Source organism: Danio aesculapii, chromosome 9 (assembly GCF_903798145.1).
Source record: "Danio aesculapii chromosome 9, fDanAes4.1, whole genome shotgun sequence".
In the NCBI taxonomy this organism is placed as follows: domain Eukaryota; kingdom Metazoa; phylum Chordata; class Actinopteri; order Cypriniformes; family Danionidae; genus Danio; species Danio aesculapii.
This window is the reverse complement of record NC_079443.1, coordinates 22,301,674-22,317,923: the sequence shown is the minus strand read 5'-3', so window position 1 is coordinate 22,317,923 and position 16,250 is coordinate 22,301,674. Positions and strand designations below refer to the sequence as shown.

The following is a 16,250-nucleotide window of genomic DNA, read 5'->3' as shown; positions in this document are numbered from 1 at the left end:
ATATTCTGTGAAATATTGGGAAAAAAAAAACTGCCACCGCCTTCCATAGTATTTTTTGTTCCTACTATGGATGTCAATGGCTGCTTTTTTTTTTCAACATTCTTCAGAATATCTTGTTTTGTGTAGTTTAGTAAATGAAATTCATAAAAGTTTAGAAGCACTTGAGTGGGAGTAAATAGTGAGCATATATTCATTTTCAGGTGAAATAATACTTTAAATATTTACTGCAATTTGTCCCACGTGTGGATGGTGACAGTTAATGAAAGCAGATAGGTCTTTTTTTTTTTTTTAGAACACTATTAGATAAAATGTTAAAATGAAAAACTCCAGAAGAGAAAGTAAATTGTTTTTATTTTCAGACCACAACTGTTGTGCTTTATTGTGAAGATTTAGCTCATTTAAACTGCTTTTTCTTTGACACAGATACTCTGCTTCTATGAAGACCCTCAACAACAAGTTTATGCACCTTACAAACTACAGTGTAAATAAGAAGAACTCTGAGTATCAGAGTAACAGTGATGATAAGGCCTGTCAGGGCCATAAATGGTAAGAATATCGAGATAGTGCTCATGAATTCAGGGTGAGTCTGACCTGCACTAGTAAGATACGAGTGTTTTGTGGTTAATCGGCAGCTATGGTCTCATGGTAAGGCCAAATATTTGAAATGGGCTCATAACTATAGTATAGTCTAATAAATGTTCATTTATTTAACACAGGGCCTTGAAGGCACTGTGGCAGTACTTGGGCTCTCAGGGGATCAACACCACACTCATCTGGGAGAAGATCAAAGATATGGTCATCAAAACTATCATCGCGTAAGTTATGAGTTCTGCAGATTGCAGATTGTCTGTGTATGTGCAAACATTTATTTGTCTTTTAAACTGAAGCCGTTTTTTCCTCTTGACCCATGACAGGTCGGACCCGTATGTGAACTCTCTGGTGAAGATGCATGTGCGTTCTTCCTATAGCTGTCATGAGCTGTTTGGCTTTGACATCATGTTGGATGAAAATCTGAAACCGTGGGTGCTGGAGGTGAACATCTCACCCAGGTACAGCACAGAGAAAACCTTACAGTTAAACCTCACTTTAAAACACCTGACTATCTTAAAAAAATGACAGAAAATTACACTGAACTATCTTAAAAAAATTGACTGAAAATTACACTGAACTATCTTAAAAAAATGACTGAAAATTACACTGAACTAGGGTGTTTTAAAATATTTCAAGCTGATAAATCAATTTAGAGAAATTTAAGGCCCTGAAAAAGTATTTAAAAGTCTTCAATGCTATTTTACAAGGTATTATTATTTTTTGTATATTTTTTGATTGTACAAGGTAAAGTTGTATACTAAAGTGTGCCTGAATTTAATCTGCGAATATTGGAATGCCGTGTAGTTCATGAAATCAGTAAACAAAAATCTAGCAGGATTTTAATGCAGTAACCAAAGCAACACCATTATTTCTGCTGTTCTATAGGCGCCACCTGCTGGATTAGCATTTATATTTCGTATATGAATAATGTGTTCGTTTAGGACAGGGGTGGGTAAACTCGATCCTGGAGGGCCAGTGTCCTGCATAGTTTAGCAGCAACACTAATTAACAACACCTGCACATGCTAATCGGTGTCTTCAAGATCACTAGAAATCTATAAACAGGTGTGTGTGATTAGAGTTGGAGCTAAACTGTGCAGGACACCGGCCCTCCAGGACTGAGTTTGCCCACTCCTGGTTTAGGACATACCTGTCAAAATTGGGATATACAATATATAGCTTCAAATGATAGAATACTTATCAAACATTGAAAATAAATTTTTTAGCCTATTAAAATCAATGGCCTATACAGAAATTAAAACAAGTCATAAACTCTGTATCCATTTTTATTCACTGGATTAAATATTGATTAAAGTTACTATAGGTATTTAGTGAAGAGCAGCGACTCTCTTGTTTTGATCCACTATTTTGTTTGATACATATTATTAAGTGTATTTGTCTGTTTAAAACCCCACCCAAATCCAAAAGTGTCCGCTTTCGCTCCTCTTGAAATCACGTGTACAGAAGCTGATCTTGGAATGGTGTCTTTTATCGTCAAGGAGTGCGTCCGTCAGTCAGCACAGATACATGAATGGGCTCATTCACAGGCTGCATTAGCAACGGTTGACGCATAGCTTTAATGAAAAGGGAGTGAATGCGGCCATTTTATTATTTATTCCAATGTGCTTTCAAGTCTAAATAAAGCAAAAGCATAATTTTTCACATTTTCACATTTGAGATCGGCTCTTTAAAGCTACTTTTCATAGAACGATTAAAAACACTGGAGAAATACAGGAAAATGCTTAAGGGGTATGATAGCGTGATAATATGGAAATTAAGAGGAGGGTTGACTGGTATAGTTTAGGATCAGTTACTTACTATCAGTTATTATTTAATATACTACAAGATAAAATGTCGCCAATGTTACTGAAAGCGCCAATGAGATCTTAAAATGTATGAAAAGAGTCTTAAAAAATGTCTTAAATGGTATTGAATTTCACTCTCTGATTCTTGTACATACCCTGTGAACTACATTAACCCCAACACTAGATTTTTCTTTAGTGGTAGCAAATGAGTCTTAACATGTTTATCAAGTAATATAAATTGTACTGCTTTTAGTCCCACACTATCAGTATTTACTGCTGCAATCATAATTATTAAACCCCATTTAAAATTTTTTTTTTCTTTTTTAAATATTGAAATATGAGCGTGTCATTCTTACATGTGTCTTATCGGGTCCTCAAATGTGTGGAGAATATTAAGACACTTGTGCTTTTGGTGGTTATTTTGAGGATATCACAACTGTTTTATGCAACAACTACTTGGCTGACTGGAATTTCAGCTGCATGGGTGGATTCACTACTTGAGTAGTGTGTGTGTGTGTGTGCGTTTGGTCACTACTGAGCACTCACAGTGGGTTTACTTCTCTTATTAATATTGCTCCTACTGTTACTCTGAAATCAACGACAACTATTCTTGAAGTCACAATATACAGTTGAAGTCAGAAGTATTAGCCCCCCTTTAAATTTTTTTATTCCTTTTTAAATATTTTCCAAATTATGTTTAACAGAGCAAGGAAATTGAGAAAATTTTTTCTTCTGGAGTCTTATTTGTTTTATTTCGTCTAGAATAGAAGCAGTTTTTAATTTAAAAAAGCATTTTAAGGTCAAAATTATAAGCCCCTTTAAGCTATTTTTTTCGATAGTCTACAGAACAAACCATTGTTATACAATAACTTGCCTAATTACCCTAACCTGCCTATAACCTAATTAACCTAGTTAAGCCCTTAAATGTCACTTTAAGCTGTATACAATTGTCGTGAAAAATTTCTAGTCAAATATTATTTACTGTCTTCATGGCAAAGATAAAATAAATCAGTTAATATAAATGAGTTATTAAAACTATTGTGTTCAGAAATCTTCTCTTCGTTAAACAGAAATTGCGGAAAAAATAAACAGGGGCTAATAATTCAGGAGGTTTAATAATTCTGAATGCAACTTTATGAATTCAAGATAAGTCCTCAACCTGAAGAGTTTTCCCATTAAAAATGTTTTGGTAAAAGAAAAGGTATTTTACCAAGCTGCTGTGTTCAACAGAATAACAAATATCATTTTATAATGTCTCCTCTGTCTGTGTCTAGCTTGCATTCAAACACACCACTGGATGTGAGCATTAAGGGTCAGATGATACGAGATTTGCTGAACCTCGCTGGCTTTGTGTTGCCGTTGAGAGATGACTTTGCGCCATCTGGTTCCAGTGCCAGCAGCTCCACCAGCAGGTCAGTTCTGGTATTGCCTTGTATTGCAATATCTCTGCCTATGTTGCTGGATTTTTATGCAAGCCTGAAAGATACTGTAATGTGTAAAAAAGACAGCTTTACTGCAGTTAGATTCCAAAAAATATTATCAGGCATGTTTGGAAGAAGAATAATTTAAAGACGTATTTAAAAGGGTTACAGTGCAACACCAAAGTACTAATTAATATTCATTTGAAATGTTTATCCTTCAAATCACTGCATTTTAACCCGGTTGATTTTAAATGATTTCTGTTTGCCTAAAACTGAAGTCTTTGTTTTGTTTTTGTTTTGTTCAGTTTATGTGGAGGGGTGCGAGAGAAATGGCGATCAGACATTTCACCTGATGAGAAAGTAAAGAGGGCCTTTTATCTGAGCCAGCGCTTTGGGGACCAGGTACTCAAACATTCTTTACGCAATAGTTCACCCAAATACGAAAATTTCCTCACACTCAAGTGCTTCTAAACAGTGTGGATTTTTTTTCTTCTGCTGAACACAAAACAAGGTATTATCAAGAATGCTGAAAAAAGCAGCCATTGACATCAATAGTAAGATCAGGGGTGGGCAAACTTGGTCCTGGAGGGCCGGTGTCCTGCACAGTTTAGCTTCAACTCTAATCAAACACACCTGAACATGCTAATCAATGTCTGCAAGATCACTAATTCTCAATAAGCAGGTGTGTTTGATCAGAGCTGGAGCTAAACTGTGCAGGACACCGGCCCTCTAGGACCGAGTTTGCCCACCCCTGAGTAAGATGAACAAGTCAATGGCTGTTTTTTTCCAAACATACTTCAGATTATCTTCATCTGTGTTCAACAGACGAATGAAACTCAAGCAGGTTTTTAAGAAGTAGAGGATGAGTAAATGATGACAGAATTCAAATTTTGGTTGAACTTTCAAGCCTTGCAGAATATGGTGTCCAATCATCATTTCTGAAAATACTACACACTTTTCAGTGTTTCAGTACCAGATACCATTAAGTGAACTGTGTTTTTGTGTGTATAGGATTTCTGTGCCACAGTCCTGGATGTGCTGACACCTGACGATGTTCGTGTGCTGGCAGATAGTGAGGACGAGTTGAGTCGTAAAGGAGATTTCGAACGTGTTTTTCCCTCTCATGCTTCCTCCCGGTACCTTCGCTTCTTTGAGCAACCGCGCTACCTCAACATACTCCTCAACCAGTGGGAACAAAAATACTGGCTCAGCAGGAGCAAAGGTGTGTGTGTGTGTGTGTGTGTGACTGCATAGCACCATGCTGTGATCTGCACCCTCTTCTATGGTTTTTTAATAATTTCATACTTCATTTAGGCATCAATCTACTGAGGGATTTGTGTGAGAAGAGGGTGCACCTGGGAAACCTGGCGGATTCTGTTCATCATGTAAGTACAGTAACAAAGTTTAGTTAGTAACTAAATGAAAAGTTGGATAAATGTAAAGTAAATAACTAAAACTGACAATAGCTATGTTTCCATCCACCTATTTTTATGCGCATTTTGGACATGCGCAGAAAAGATGCGCATAAACTACGATGGAAACACTTTTACCGAACACATTTCAGTATGTGCATTTTTAAAAAAGTCATGTGACTTTGTTATAAGAGATGATGTGATGATAAAAATGTGTGTGATTGGACAAACCAGCAGGCTGAGCACATTGTAAAACATCTAAAATGTCGTTCTGGTCATTCTAAAATGTTATATTAATGAACTCCAGAACTGTCTAGAGCATCTGTGCTCCGCGTCTCATCGTTCATTGCATGTCGGCATCGTCTTTTGAGGTGCAAGTAATTCATTAAATAAAGAAAAGATTCACACAGCTTCTCCTACCACAGCCAAATTAGTTTTTACTGTTGATATTTGGTGCCAGTTAATCAGGATGTTCGCTTTGACTCGTTGGATGGAAACGCTGCTTTATTTGCACGTCTTATATGTTATATTTCAGTTTTGCGCATACATTTAATTTGCATTTTTGGATGGAAACATAGCTACTGTAATTCAGAATTAATATTAGCTATATAGACAAAATGTAATAAAAATATATATATAAAAAAAAAAAAAAAAAGAAAACTTTATTTTTGCTAACTATGACAAAATAGATTTAAATAAAACATGTAGTCTTTAAACAGAATTTTCAATGGTGCATAACAGTTGTGTGGAGTCTGGTTTCGACAGCAGAAATGATTAAATGGTGGAATATATAAATAAGTTTGTGTATATGCATTTATAATCCAGGAAATGTTACAATTTTAACTCATTTCCTTTTTAGGGAAAACTTATGGAAGATAATATATAAACAATTTTACATCTTTAAAGGGATGGTTCACCCAGTAATGAGAATTTACTCACCCTCTAGTGGTTTCAAACCTTTTTTCTTCTAATGAACACAAAGATAATTTGAAAAAAGCTGAATACCTGTAACCATTGACATCCATGGTAGGAAAAACAAATACTTTGGAAGTCAGTGGTTACAGGTTTCCAACATTTTTCAAATTATCATCTTTTGTGCTTAACAATTTGTGAAGTTAAGAGTGGGTGAATGATGACAGTTTTCAGTTTAGGTTGAACTACCCCATTAATAGTACTAATAAATTTAAATCATTATTTTTTTTTTTTATTCGATTAAAAAGATACGCTGCTAGAAATTGAAATGATTGAATGATAATGCTGTAAATTTAGTAAATTCCATAGTAGGTCGGTGTAGGGGTGGGCGATATGACCTAAAATTAATATCACGATATTTTTCATCTTTTGAACGGTGACTATAATATCATGGTATTACTTTAAATAGCAAAATAATATACATTTCAAGGAACAACGGACAAAAAAAAAAGTCTCACTTCTATCACTCTTTAAGTTTTGGGTTCGGTTTGTGTCATTTTAAATGCTCCGTCCTGTTATGAGCTGATCTTCATTTTTCTCTGTTTGTGGAATAAAGCGGCACCAATTTATGAGCAGACAGAGCAGGATTCTCGCGATGACCACAGGCGCAATACTGCTCTTTGTTATGAGCCGTAGTTTCAGTGTAAACTTAGTAAAGACGAGTTTCTTTGGCGATGATGTGTACAGTATTAGATTTTACATTTAGCGGACATTTGCGCTGAACACGCAGTGAAAGCAACGCAACAAGATTCGGGCACCTTCTCCGAAAACCCTCGATTGATCTCAGCTGGTGGATCAACATTTACCTCATGTCATGATCGCTGTCATCTGCGCCATTATTATTATTATAACTTTAGGTGAGGTTTGCAAACCTGTGCACTTTTCATTCTTCAGCCGTTTGCATTTCCTGCGGTAACAAAAGCTCCCTGTCATCTGACAGCGGGAAGCGTTGAGGGACTGACAGCTAATATGAACCAATACAGCGGCAGGGTAGAGCGATTCAGCAAGTTTATAGAGAAAATCAAATGCTCCCAAATATATTATGAGGGCACATAGATTAAATTTCGGGCGCACATGCGACCAAAATGGTTGCAATTTCGAGCCCTGTAGTATAAGGACATGTATTCAGACCACAACTGAACGTTTGAAGAAAACTTAATGCCTTATTATTTGGAATTAGCTATTATTGATGTAAATGCAGCTGTTCAAGGCACATAATGGATTTATTACGGTATTGACGGTATTAGAAAATCCATGTCGTGGCGCAATGTCACATCGGTGATGACTATGACACCGGTGTACCGCCCACCCCTAGGTCGGTGCGATATGGGCAAAAGAAACCTATCACGATATTCACATTTCCATTATGATTTTAATCACGATTTGACTGAATCTGTGTCTACAGTGTGGATCTGAAATATTTAAAAAAACAATCTTTATCAAAGACCTTTAACATGTCTTTAAAACAGGCATAAAATAAAACAAAAATCACCTAGTAAAGCTGTAACAAATTGTCTCTAGAACAGACCTATGACAAAACAAATGTGTCGCGTAACAAGAACAGAGCAATCTACTCCATTCTTTGTATGGAATATACATGTTTTAGTTCCCGACACCCGAACACCAAGTGCTTTTTAATTCTCTCCATACATAAAACTTGTATCAGAGCTGCAGCAATGTTTTATTAGTTTGTCATCGTCTGAGAAAATGGTTGATAGCCTCCGAGCAACGACAAAGGAACAACTGCAAAGCACGTTAAAAATGTTGAAGGAAGCGACGCGCTCACACTTTCCACACGCTTTTAGACACAATATATGACTGATTTACCAATTACCTGGTTCTGCCATACATCAGCCTTCCTGAATCCAAAGTAACTTAATCCCATACCACAGATGTTGACTTTTGGCACCAAGTCCTGTGCTGAACTTATCATCCTCTATACGCAGGCTATTCAGTCTCCTGTTCTTGCGCTCTGTTTAGGAACGCTGTGTTATGATTTGTTCAAATAGCATACTGCGGGAAAATCATACTGTAATGTCCAAATCGTCATTTCGATAAGATTTCAATGAATCGCACAGCTCTGTTCCATAGTAAGATATTTGATTTTTAAACTGGTTTGTTTATTTTCTGTATGCTTCTGCTTGTGTTCACAGTGGTCTTCCAAGTCATATCACGGACACAGATCTCAGCTGACTAGATCTGGGTATGGGCACGCACGCAAAACCCTTCGACATTGATCCATAAGACATTCTCATGTACAAGATCTGCTTACTCTCCCTTCATATCACTTTCCTCTGTTGTTTCTTTCCCTCAGCGTTCTTGTCAGTCAGAGATCTGATGCCGAAGATGAAGACTTGTCTGATCGTGAGCTTCAGTCAGTCACCATGAGTCTTCCAGACATGAGTTTGCTGAGTACCGTCAGCCTGAGCCCCAGTCCAACCTCCAGCTCCAGCCTGGCCAGCGACACCCTGCACTCTCACGATGACCTTTGACCTCGACCCGCGTAAACCTGGACATTCAGAGCTTCCAAAGCGTGTGTATTCATGCTGCATCTCAAGAGTTGAGCATTTCTGCTTTTAAGATCAGAAAGCAGATCCAACGAATTAACTGGCCAAATGAATGAGCGTTAAAACCCATATTTTGAACAAGTATTTTGTTGCCGGACCACACACACCGGTGTGTGTTCACAGCACGTGTGGGTGGCAGGAGGAAAGTTCTATTTGCTTCCTGTTTGGGGTTTCGATTGTGTTTTGGTATGAGCCTATTGATACTTCTGCTTTGTTTACATCACATGTCTGTGTACAGTACAGGCATCTGTTGGGCTGATTGTTTTTAATGTGTGGAATGAAATGTGAAGTTTGGAAAAGAAATAATATTGTAAAAAAGAGAAAGAAAATAAAAAGTCACTGTCTCATGATATTTGCATGCCCTTCTCCATGGAGACAACATGCTCAGGTTAAAGTTTTTAAATTAAAGTTGCTGTTTGAAATATGAGCGTGTCATTCTTACATGTGTCTTATCGGGTCCTCAAATGTGTGGAGAATATTAAGACACTTGTGCTTGTGGTGGTTATTTTGAGGATATCACAACTGTTTTATGCAACAACTACTTGGCTGACTGGAATTTCAACTGCATGGGTGGATTCACTACTTGAGTAGTGTGTGTGTGTTTGGTCACTACTGAACACTGACAGTGGGTTTACTTCTCTTATTAATATCGCTCCTACTGTTACTCTGAAATCAACGATAGCTGTTCTTAAAGTCACAATATACAGTTGAAGTCAGAATTATTAGCCCCCCTTTAAATTGTTCTTTTTTTAATATGTCCCAAATTATGTTTAACAGAGCAAGGAAATTTTCACAGTATGTCTGATAATATTTTTTTCTTCGGGAGAAAGTCTTTGTTTTATTTCAGCTAGAATAAAATCTGATTTTAATTAAAAATTAAAAACATTTTAAGGTCAAAATTATTAGCCCCTTCAGCTATTTTTTTTTCTCGATAGTCTACAGAACAAACCATTGTTATACAATAACTTGCCTAATTACCCTAACCTGCCTATAACCTAATTAGCCTAGTTAAGCCTTTAAATGTCTCTTTAAGCTGTATAGAAGTGTCTTGAAAAATATCTAGTCAAATATTATTTACTGTCATCATGGCAAAGATCAAATAAATCAGTTAATATAAATGAGTTATTAAAACTATTATGTTTAGGAATGTGTTGAAAAAAATCTTCTCTTCATTAAGTAGAAATTGGGGAAAAAAATAAACGGGGGTAACGAGGGGGCTAATAATTCCTACTTTAACTGTATATGTTTTTTTTTTTATTTTATTAAAATGAGGTTACCTCTGTTAGAACATTGGTCCATAGCATCATATATTTTGCATGCTTGATGATATTTACAGTCTCAGATGTTTTGAAGAATTAAGCAATTTTAACTTGTGACAAGGGCTGTTTCCTGTGTCGTCATGCTAATAAAAAGCAGGGAAAGGCCAGAGATGCTTTAATATGTTGAGCATTATATTATAACAGAACCCTAAAATGTATTCAGTATGATAAAACAGCACTGTTTCTTTCCCGTGTGATCATGCGCAGAAGGACCAGAAGCAGTAGACTGGATGTTAAACACTCGTTTTGTTTAACGGCTTTGAGCTTTACTCTGCTTTATACTGCCAAGCCAATAAGTTTAGAATACTTTAATCCATGAACATGATTTCGGCAGGAGTCCTGTATAGGATGTGATGAAGATGACAACTCCCATGATTCCACACTCAGTCGTGGCGTCATCAAACTGCCTGTTTGCTGTAAATAGTCACCCTCAAGCTGCAAAATTACATACGGTGTCTTAAATCAGAGGTTCAGGGACCATTCTCCTTTCAGCTATTGGCTCCTTGGAATATCAGTCAGAGTGCAAAAGGTCGGCGGCCATTTTGTCAAGCAAATTCACTATAGTGTTTGTGCCTGAAAGACTATTCTGCTGCACGCGCTCCAGCAGCTGGTTTGACTGAAAACAGTGCATCCTTTCATGGACGTTTATCAACATATGAATATGTTGTGGACTAATGTTTGTGGAATAGATTGCTTGGTCAGTTGCAATCTAACTACAACAGTCAGAAAGTTATGGATCTGTGGACAGCCGGGAGGTTGAGAGGTGAGTTCTTTATTGAAATCATTTGATTCACGCTGGTCTCGTCTTTCGAAACTTTTATAAAATGTTTAGTCTTTGTTAGAGTGTAGTTATGTAGCGAGGCTTCCGCTTAAAGCATGTACGTTACCGAAAATGGACCTCTAGGATGTCAGTGAGAGTCCGGCTTCATAGAAATGGCTTGGATCGCGGGTGTAAATGCCAAGGACACGTTTTTTCTCAAAGTTGTGTATACTTGCGTTTTTTGTTATAAACTAAAATTAATTTGTTATAATTTGTATGTAAATTTCTGTTGTAAACGTATAATATGCAATATAATGCAAAGCAGAGAATGTGCACCCTTGAAATTGAGTTGTTGCGGGTTTTAAAGAAAGAGTTGCTATTGGAGCATAACAGATCACATGTTTGAGTTACGTGAAGTGCGAGACCATTGCATTATGGGTGAAACTGACATGGTGGCAGAAAGAAGCCAATGATACAAAGCATGAGAGAGAGTTCATTAATCTGCATGGTCTAAGAGGGCGCACACGGTAATTTATATTTTAATTCTGTTAGATTTATGTATATTGTTGCAATATGTGAGTGTTACGACTTTATAGTTGAGTTCTAGGGTTTAAGCGGAAACATTTAAAGGTGGTTAAAATTTGTGGTGAGTAGGTGGCAAAATTTAAACAACAACCAAAATACTGCCAAAAATAGGTGAATTTATTTACAATAGTGAAAAGGCAAACAGAAAAGAAAAGTATTTACAAGGTCACACAAAAGAGAATAATTCAACGTATTGTGGTTGGGGAAACGAGAATTAAGTGGCGCCAAATAAATGAAAGCAATATAACAAAACGCCCAAATCTAGCTATTATGACCCTCTAATCTATCTAATAGAAAATAAACAAAAAGAACATCTTCAGCGTTTTAACGCTATATCTAAACCTACTCTTCTAACCAAAAATATTAAGAAAACTTACAGCGGGTGGCGCTCACTTCTAAACTAGTGTGTTTAGACAATGGAGTTATCTACGTGATGTAAGATGTATGTCACGTGACCTCTAAACTCCTCGAATCCCAGGGAAAGGCTGACGCCAGAGATCGGGGAATTTTACCAGCACACAAACAAGACGGTAACAGCTATTAACACAACAAGAACAAGACCAACATCAAAACTCTAAACTAACATCAATATCACATCACATAAGCCAAAACACACACAAAACAAGCAGCATAAAGCAAACAAGACAGAGCAAAAAGCAGAACGAGCTTCCCCGCTCGCGTCCCTTTAAACGGTGAGCTCCTAATGTGATTGGTAGAGATGTTGATGACGTCACAGGGTGGAATAGAGATTGACATCTTCACGGACGAATGGGAAACTGGAATGGGCGTACCTAAGAATTGACAGAGAGAGAGAGGGAGCGAGCGAGCGAGCGAAAGAGAGAGAGAGAGCGAGCGAACACACACACACAAGCAAAACAGACAGGCATAATATACATTTGACTGTAACACCCTGACCCTCAAGAACAAACCTGTTTGTTAAAATAAACCAGAGAGAGAAAAAAAAAAAATTAAACTCTAGACAGGGCATCCGCCATAACATTATCAATGCCTTTTTTATGTCTAATATCCAAATTATAATTCTGGACTAGCAGAGACCATCTCATCAGTCGTTGGTTATGATTGTACATCCTGGATAAAAATACGAGGGGATTGTGATCTGTATACACAATCACAGGTAAACAGCTGGAACCAATGTAAACCTCAAAGTGTTGCAAAGCAAACAACAGAGCAAGGGTTTCCTTTTCAATCGTAGAGTAATTGAGCTGATGTTTATTAAACTTACGAGAGAAATAGCTAACAGGATGGTCAATACCAGTTTCATCTTCCTGGAGGAGTACTGCACCAGAACCCACAGCACTTGCATCAATCTCAAGCTTAAATGGTGATGCACCATTTACATTACATTACATAACAGTGCTTTCACACTATCAAAGGCACTTTGACAAGCATCAGACCATACATACGATGTAGAAGGGCTAAGTAAGGATGTTAAGGGGTTAACCACAGTAGAAAAGTTTTTGCAAAAACTGCGGTAATAACCGGCCATACCCAAGAACCTCCGTAGTTCTCGGCGAGTGGTGGGGACAGGAAACTGTGAAATAGCAGTTACTTTCGCATCTACAGGGCGAACTTGACCTTGTCCAACCTCCTTGCCCAGGTATGTGACAGTCGCTTGGCCGAACTCACATTTAGCTAAATTCAGTGTCAGAGATGCGTTAGAAAGTCGTGTAAATAATTCCCTTAACGAATTCACATGATCAAGCCAGCTCATGGAATAAACTACTACATCATCGAGATATGCGCTACAGTTTGGTACATCTGCCAACACCGTATTTACTAGACGTTGAAACGTCGCGGGTGCGTTTCTAAGACCGAAAGCCATCGAAGTATATTGCGTAAATGAATCTGGAGTGACGAATGCTGAGATGTCAGAAGCTCTATCAGTGAGTGGAATTTGCCAGTAACCTTTCAGCATGTCTAATTTAGAGACAAACCGTGCAGAACCGACGTTGTCAACGCAGTCCTCCATGCGTGGTAAAGGATAGCTGTCTGGGACAGTGACTGCGTTAACCTTTCGGTAATCAGTACAAAATCTGTACGTTCCATCTGGTTTGGGCACCAGCAAGCACGGTGAACTCCAAGGGCTACTGCTAGGTTTTGCCAATTTATTTTCAAGCAAGTAGTTCACTTCTTGACGCATAATGGATCTTTTAACCATATTCAAACGATATGGGTGCTGCTTTATTGGACGCGCGCCATCCACATTAATATCGTGTTTTAACACATTTGTTTGGGTTGGAACATCATTAAACAAACAGTTAAAATCAGATATTAACTTAATGATATCCATTTTCTGATCAGCAGGCAAATGTTTGAGATATGAATGTAGATCACTCAAAAGTTCTGAATTGACTAACCTCACAGATGATTGGGGAAGGTCACGAAGAATTACACCGTCATCAGCATCTGACATCACAGCAGAAATCTGTTCCGCAACTGCAACAACAGTGGAAACAACGGATTCCGTATTTGACACGGGCACATCCTTACCTGTCTCTTTGGAATGGTATGCTTTGAGCATATTAATATGACACACGCGGGTTTGACGTTTTCTATCGGGTGTATGAATCATATAATCCGTCTCACTCATTTTCTTTTTAATTTCGTACGGACCGGCGAAACGAGCAGAAAGTGAAGAACCGGGTACTGGTAAAAGTACGAGAACTTTATCTCCAACAACGAATGAGCGCGCAACAGCCTTTCTGTCGTACTTGCGCTTCATACCTTTCTGCGCACTGGCCAAAGATTCTTTAGCCAGTTTACACGCTGAGTGTAAACGATCACGAAACTGACTAACATAATCTAATATGTTAGTTTTCTTACTGGTCTCAACAGACAACATGCGTTCTTTTAAGACTTTTAACGGACCTCTAATTTCGTGAGAAAATACGAGCTCAGCTGGGCTATATCCAAGCGATTCTTGAATTGTTTCTCTCGCAGCAAATAAGACCAAAGGGACTCCTTCATCCCAGTTCTTATCTGTACTCAGGCAGTATTTGCGGAGCATGGACTTGAGTGTTTGATGAAAGCGTTCAAGTGCACCCTGACTCTCAGGATGATATGCGCTTGAAACACGATGGGTGATGTCGAGTGATTGTAAAACTTGCTTAAAAAGCTTCGATAGAAAATTCGTTCCTTGATCACTTTGAATGATTTTGGGCAGGCCAAATGTAGAGAAGAATTTTATCAGAGCTTTAACAATCACAGGTGCAGTGATTTTTCTCAGTGGAACAGCTTCTGGAAATCTAGTCGCGGCACACATTATAGTTAGCAAAAACTGAATACCAGATTTTGTTTTGGGGAGCGGCCCCACACAGTCCACAATTATGTGTTCAAAAGGATCGCCAATCACAGGTATGGGAGTCAAGGGAGCAGGCGGAATCACTTGATTTGGCTTTCCCACTATCTGACATGTATGGCAAACACGACAGTATTTAACCACATCTTTTTTTAAACCTGGCCAAAAGAAATGCTTCAAAATTCGGTTGTATGTTTTTGTAATTCCTAGATGGCCAGCAAGCTGATGGTCATGCGCCAGATATAATACGTGTTGACGATAAGGAGATGGAACCACAATTTGATACACAGCATCCCAATCAGAATCCCTATCCGGATTTGAACACCATTTCCTCATCAGTAACTCATTGTCAATGAAAAATCCACTTTTCATTTCTTTTATCACATCTGTTGTGACAACGGAATTGAAAATAGGAGCAAGAGATTTATCCTCTTTTTGAGCAACAATTATTTTCTCTCGTGATACAGGTAACTTTAACGTTTCCGTATCAGTCACACTTACATCAACATTCTCTGTGTTTTGTTTTTCTTTGGATGTGTTAGAATTAGGAATTTTCTCATCAGATAGAAGAGGAGAGAAAAATGAATCAGCCAACTCAATTTCTCTACCCATCTTGCGCGACTGCGCGCGCGTAACTGCGCACGCAGGGAAAACATCAGGGTAAGCGTCAGTCAAATCCGATTGAGCACACAAATCTGGTTTTTCTGTTACTTCTAACACTGGCATTACTTTTCCTCCTGCCAGATCATTTCCAAGAATAACATCTATGCCCTTCACAGGAAGTGACGGGCGCACAGCCACCCTCACAAATCCTGTACACAGATCACTCTTCAAGTGTATACGATGCAGCGGCGCTTTGATGCAATTCATCTCAATGCCCTGCACAATCACACTGGAACCACAGAAAGTGTCGTCCGACAACTTTAATTTGTCTGCAACAATAAAAGATTGCAAAGCACCAGTGTCCCGAAGAATTTTTACTTTAATCTGTTCCTCACCATTTTCAGACAACGAAATAAACCCTTCCAGAATAAAAGGTTTGTAATTGTCATCAATTTTGTCATCATCAGATGCATTAAAAGCAGTGTGAGTTTTTAAAAACCCTACGCTTTTCACTTGCGGCTGCTGTTTCCGTTTTAAAACCAAACAATCAGCTATTACATGACCCTGCTTATGACAATAATAACACTCACGTTCTTCACGAGGTGTGCTAGATTTTCGACTGGTTTGTGAAGAATTAGGTTGGGATTTCTCAGAACGTGCAGGTGCAAAAACATTCTTGTGAGTTAAAATGAACTCGTCTGCTAGAACAGCGGCTTGCGACAATGAAGTCACCTTCTGTTCATTTAGATAGACAACAACTCGCTCGGGCAAACAATTTTTAAATTCTTCCATTAACATTAGTTCCCGCAGTGAGTTAAAATCAGCCACCTTACTAGCGCTGCACCACTTATCAAACAAGATTCCCTTCTCTCTTGCGAATTCAACAAAAGTCTGTGC

General features: G+C 38.0%; 1 protein-coding gene across 1 annotated transcript in view; it reads left to right on the top strand.

The window, feature by feature from the left end:
• The window catches only part of ttll4 (tubulin tyrosine ligase-like family, member 4), a 30,108-nt gene extending 20,917 nt beyond the window's left edge, over positions 1 to 9,191 (top strand). The window contains exons 11-19 of the mRNA XM_056465221.1: positions 424 to 546; positions 717 to 815; positions 915 to 1,049; positions 3,670 to 3,807; positions 4,122 to 4,218; positions 4,828 to 5,038; positions 5,131 to 5,201; positions 8,354 to 8,403; positions 8,515 to 9,191. Coding sequence (XP_056321196.1) covers positions 424 to 546; positions 717 to 815; positions 915 to 1,049; positions 3,670 to 3,807; positions 4,122 to 4,218; positions 4,828 to 5,038; positions 5,131 to 5,201; positions 8,354 to 8,403; positions 8,515 to 8,692 — 1,102 coding nt within the window. The 3' untranslated portion in view covers positions 8,693 to 9,191. The remainder of the gene's footprint in view (positions 1 to 423; positions 547 to 716; positions 816 to 914; positions 1,050 to 3,669; positions 3,808 to 4,121; positions 4,219 to 4,827; positions 5,039 to 5,130; positions 5,202 to 8,353; positions 8,404 to 8,514) is intronic.
• The last annotated feature ends 7,059 nt before the right edge of the window (positions 9,192 to 16,250 follow it).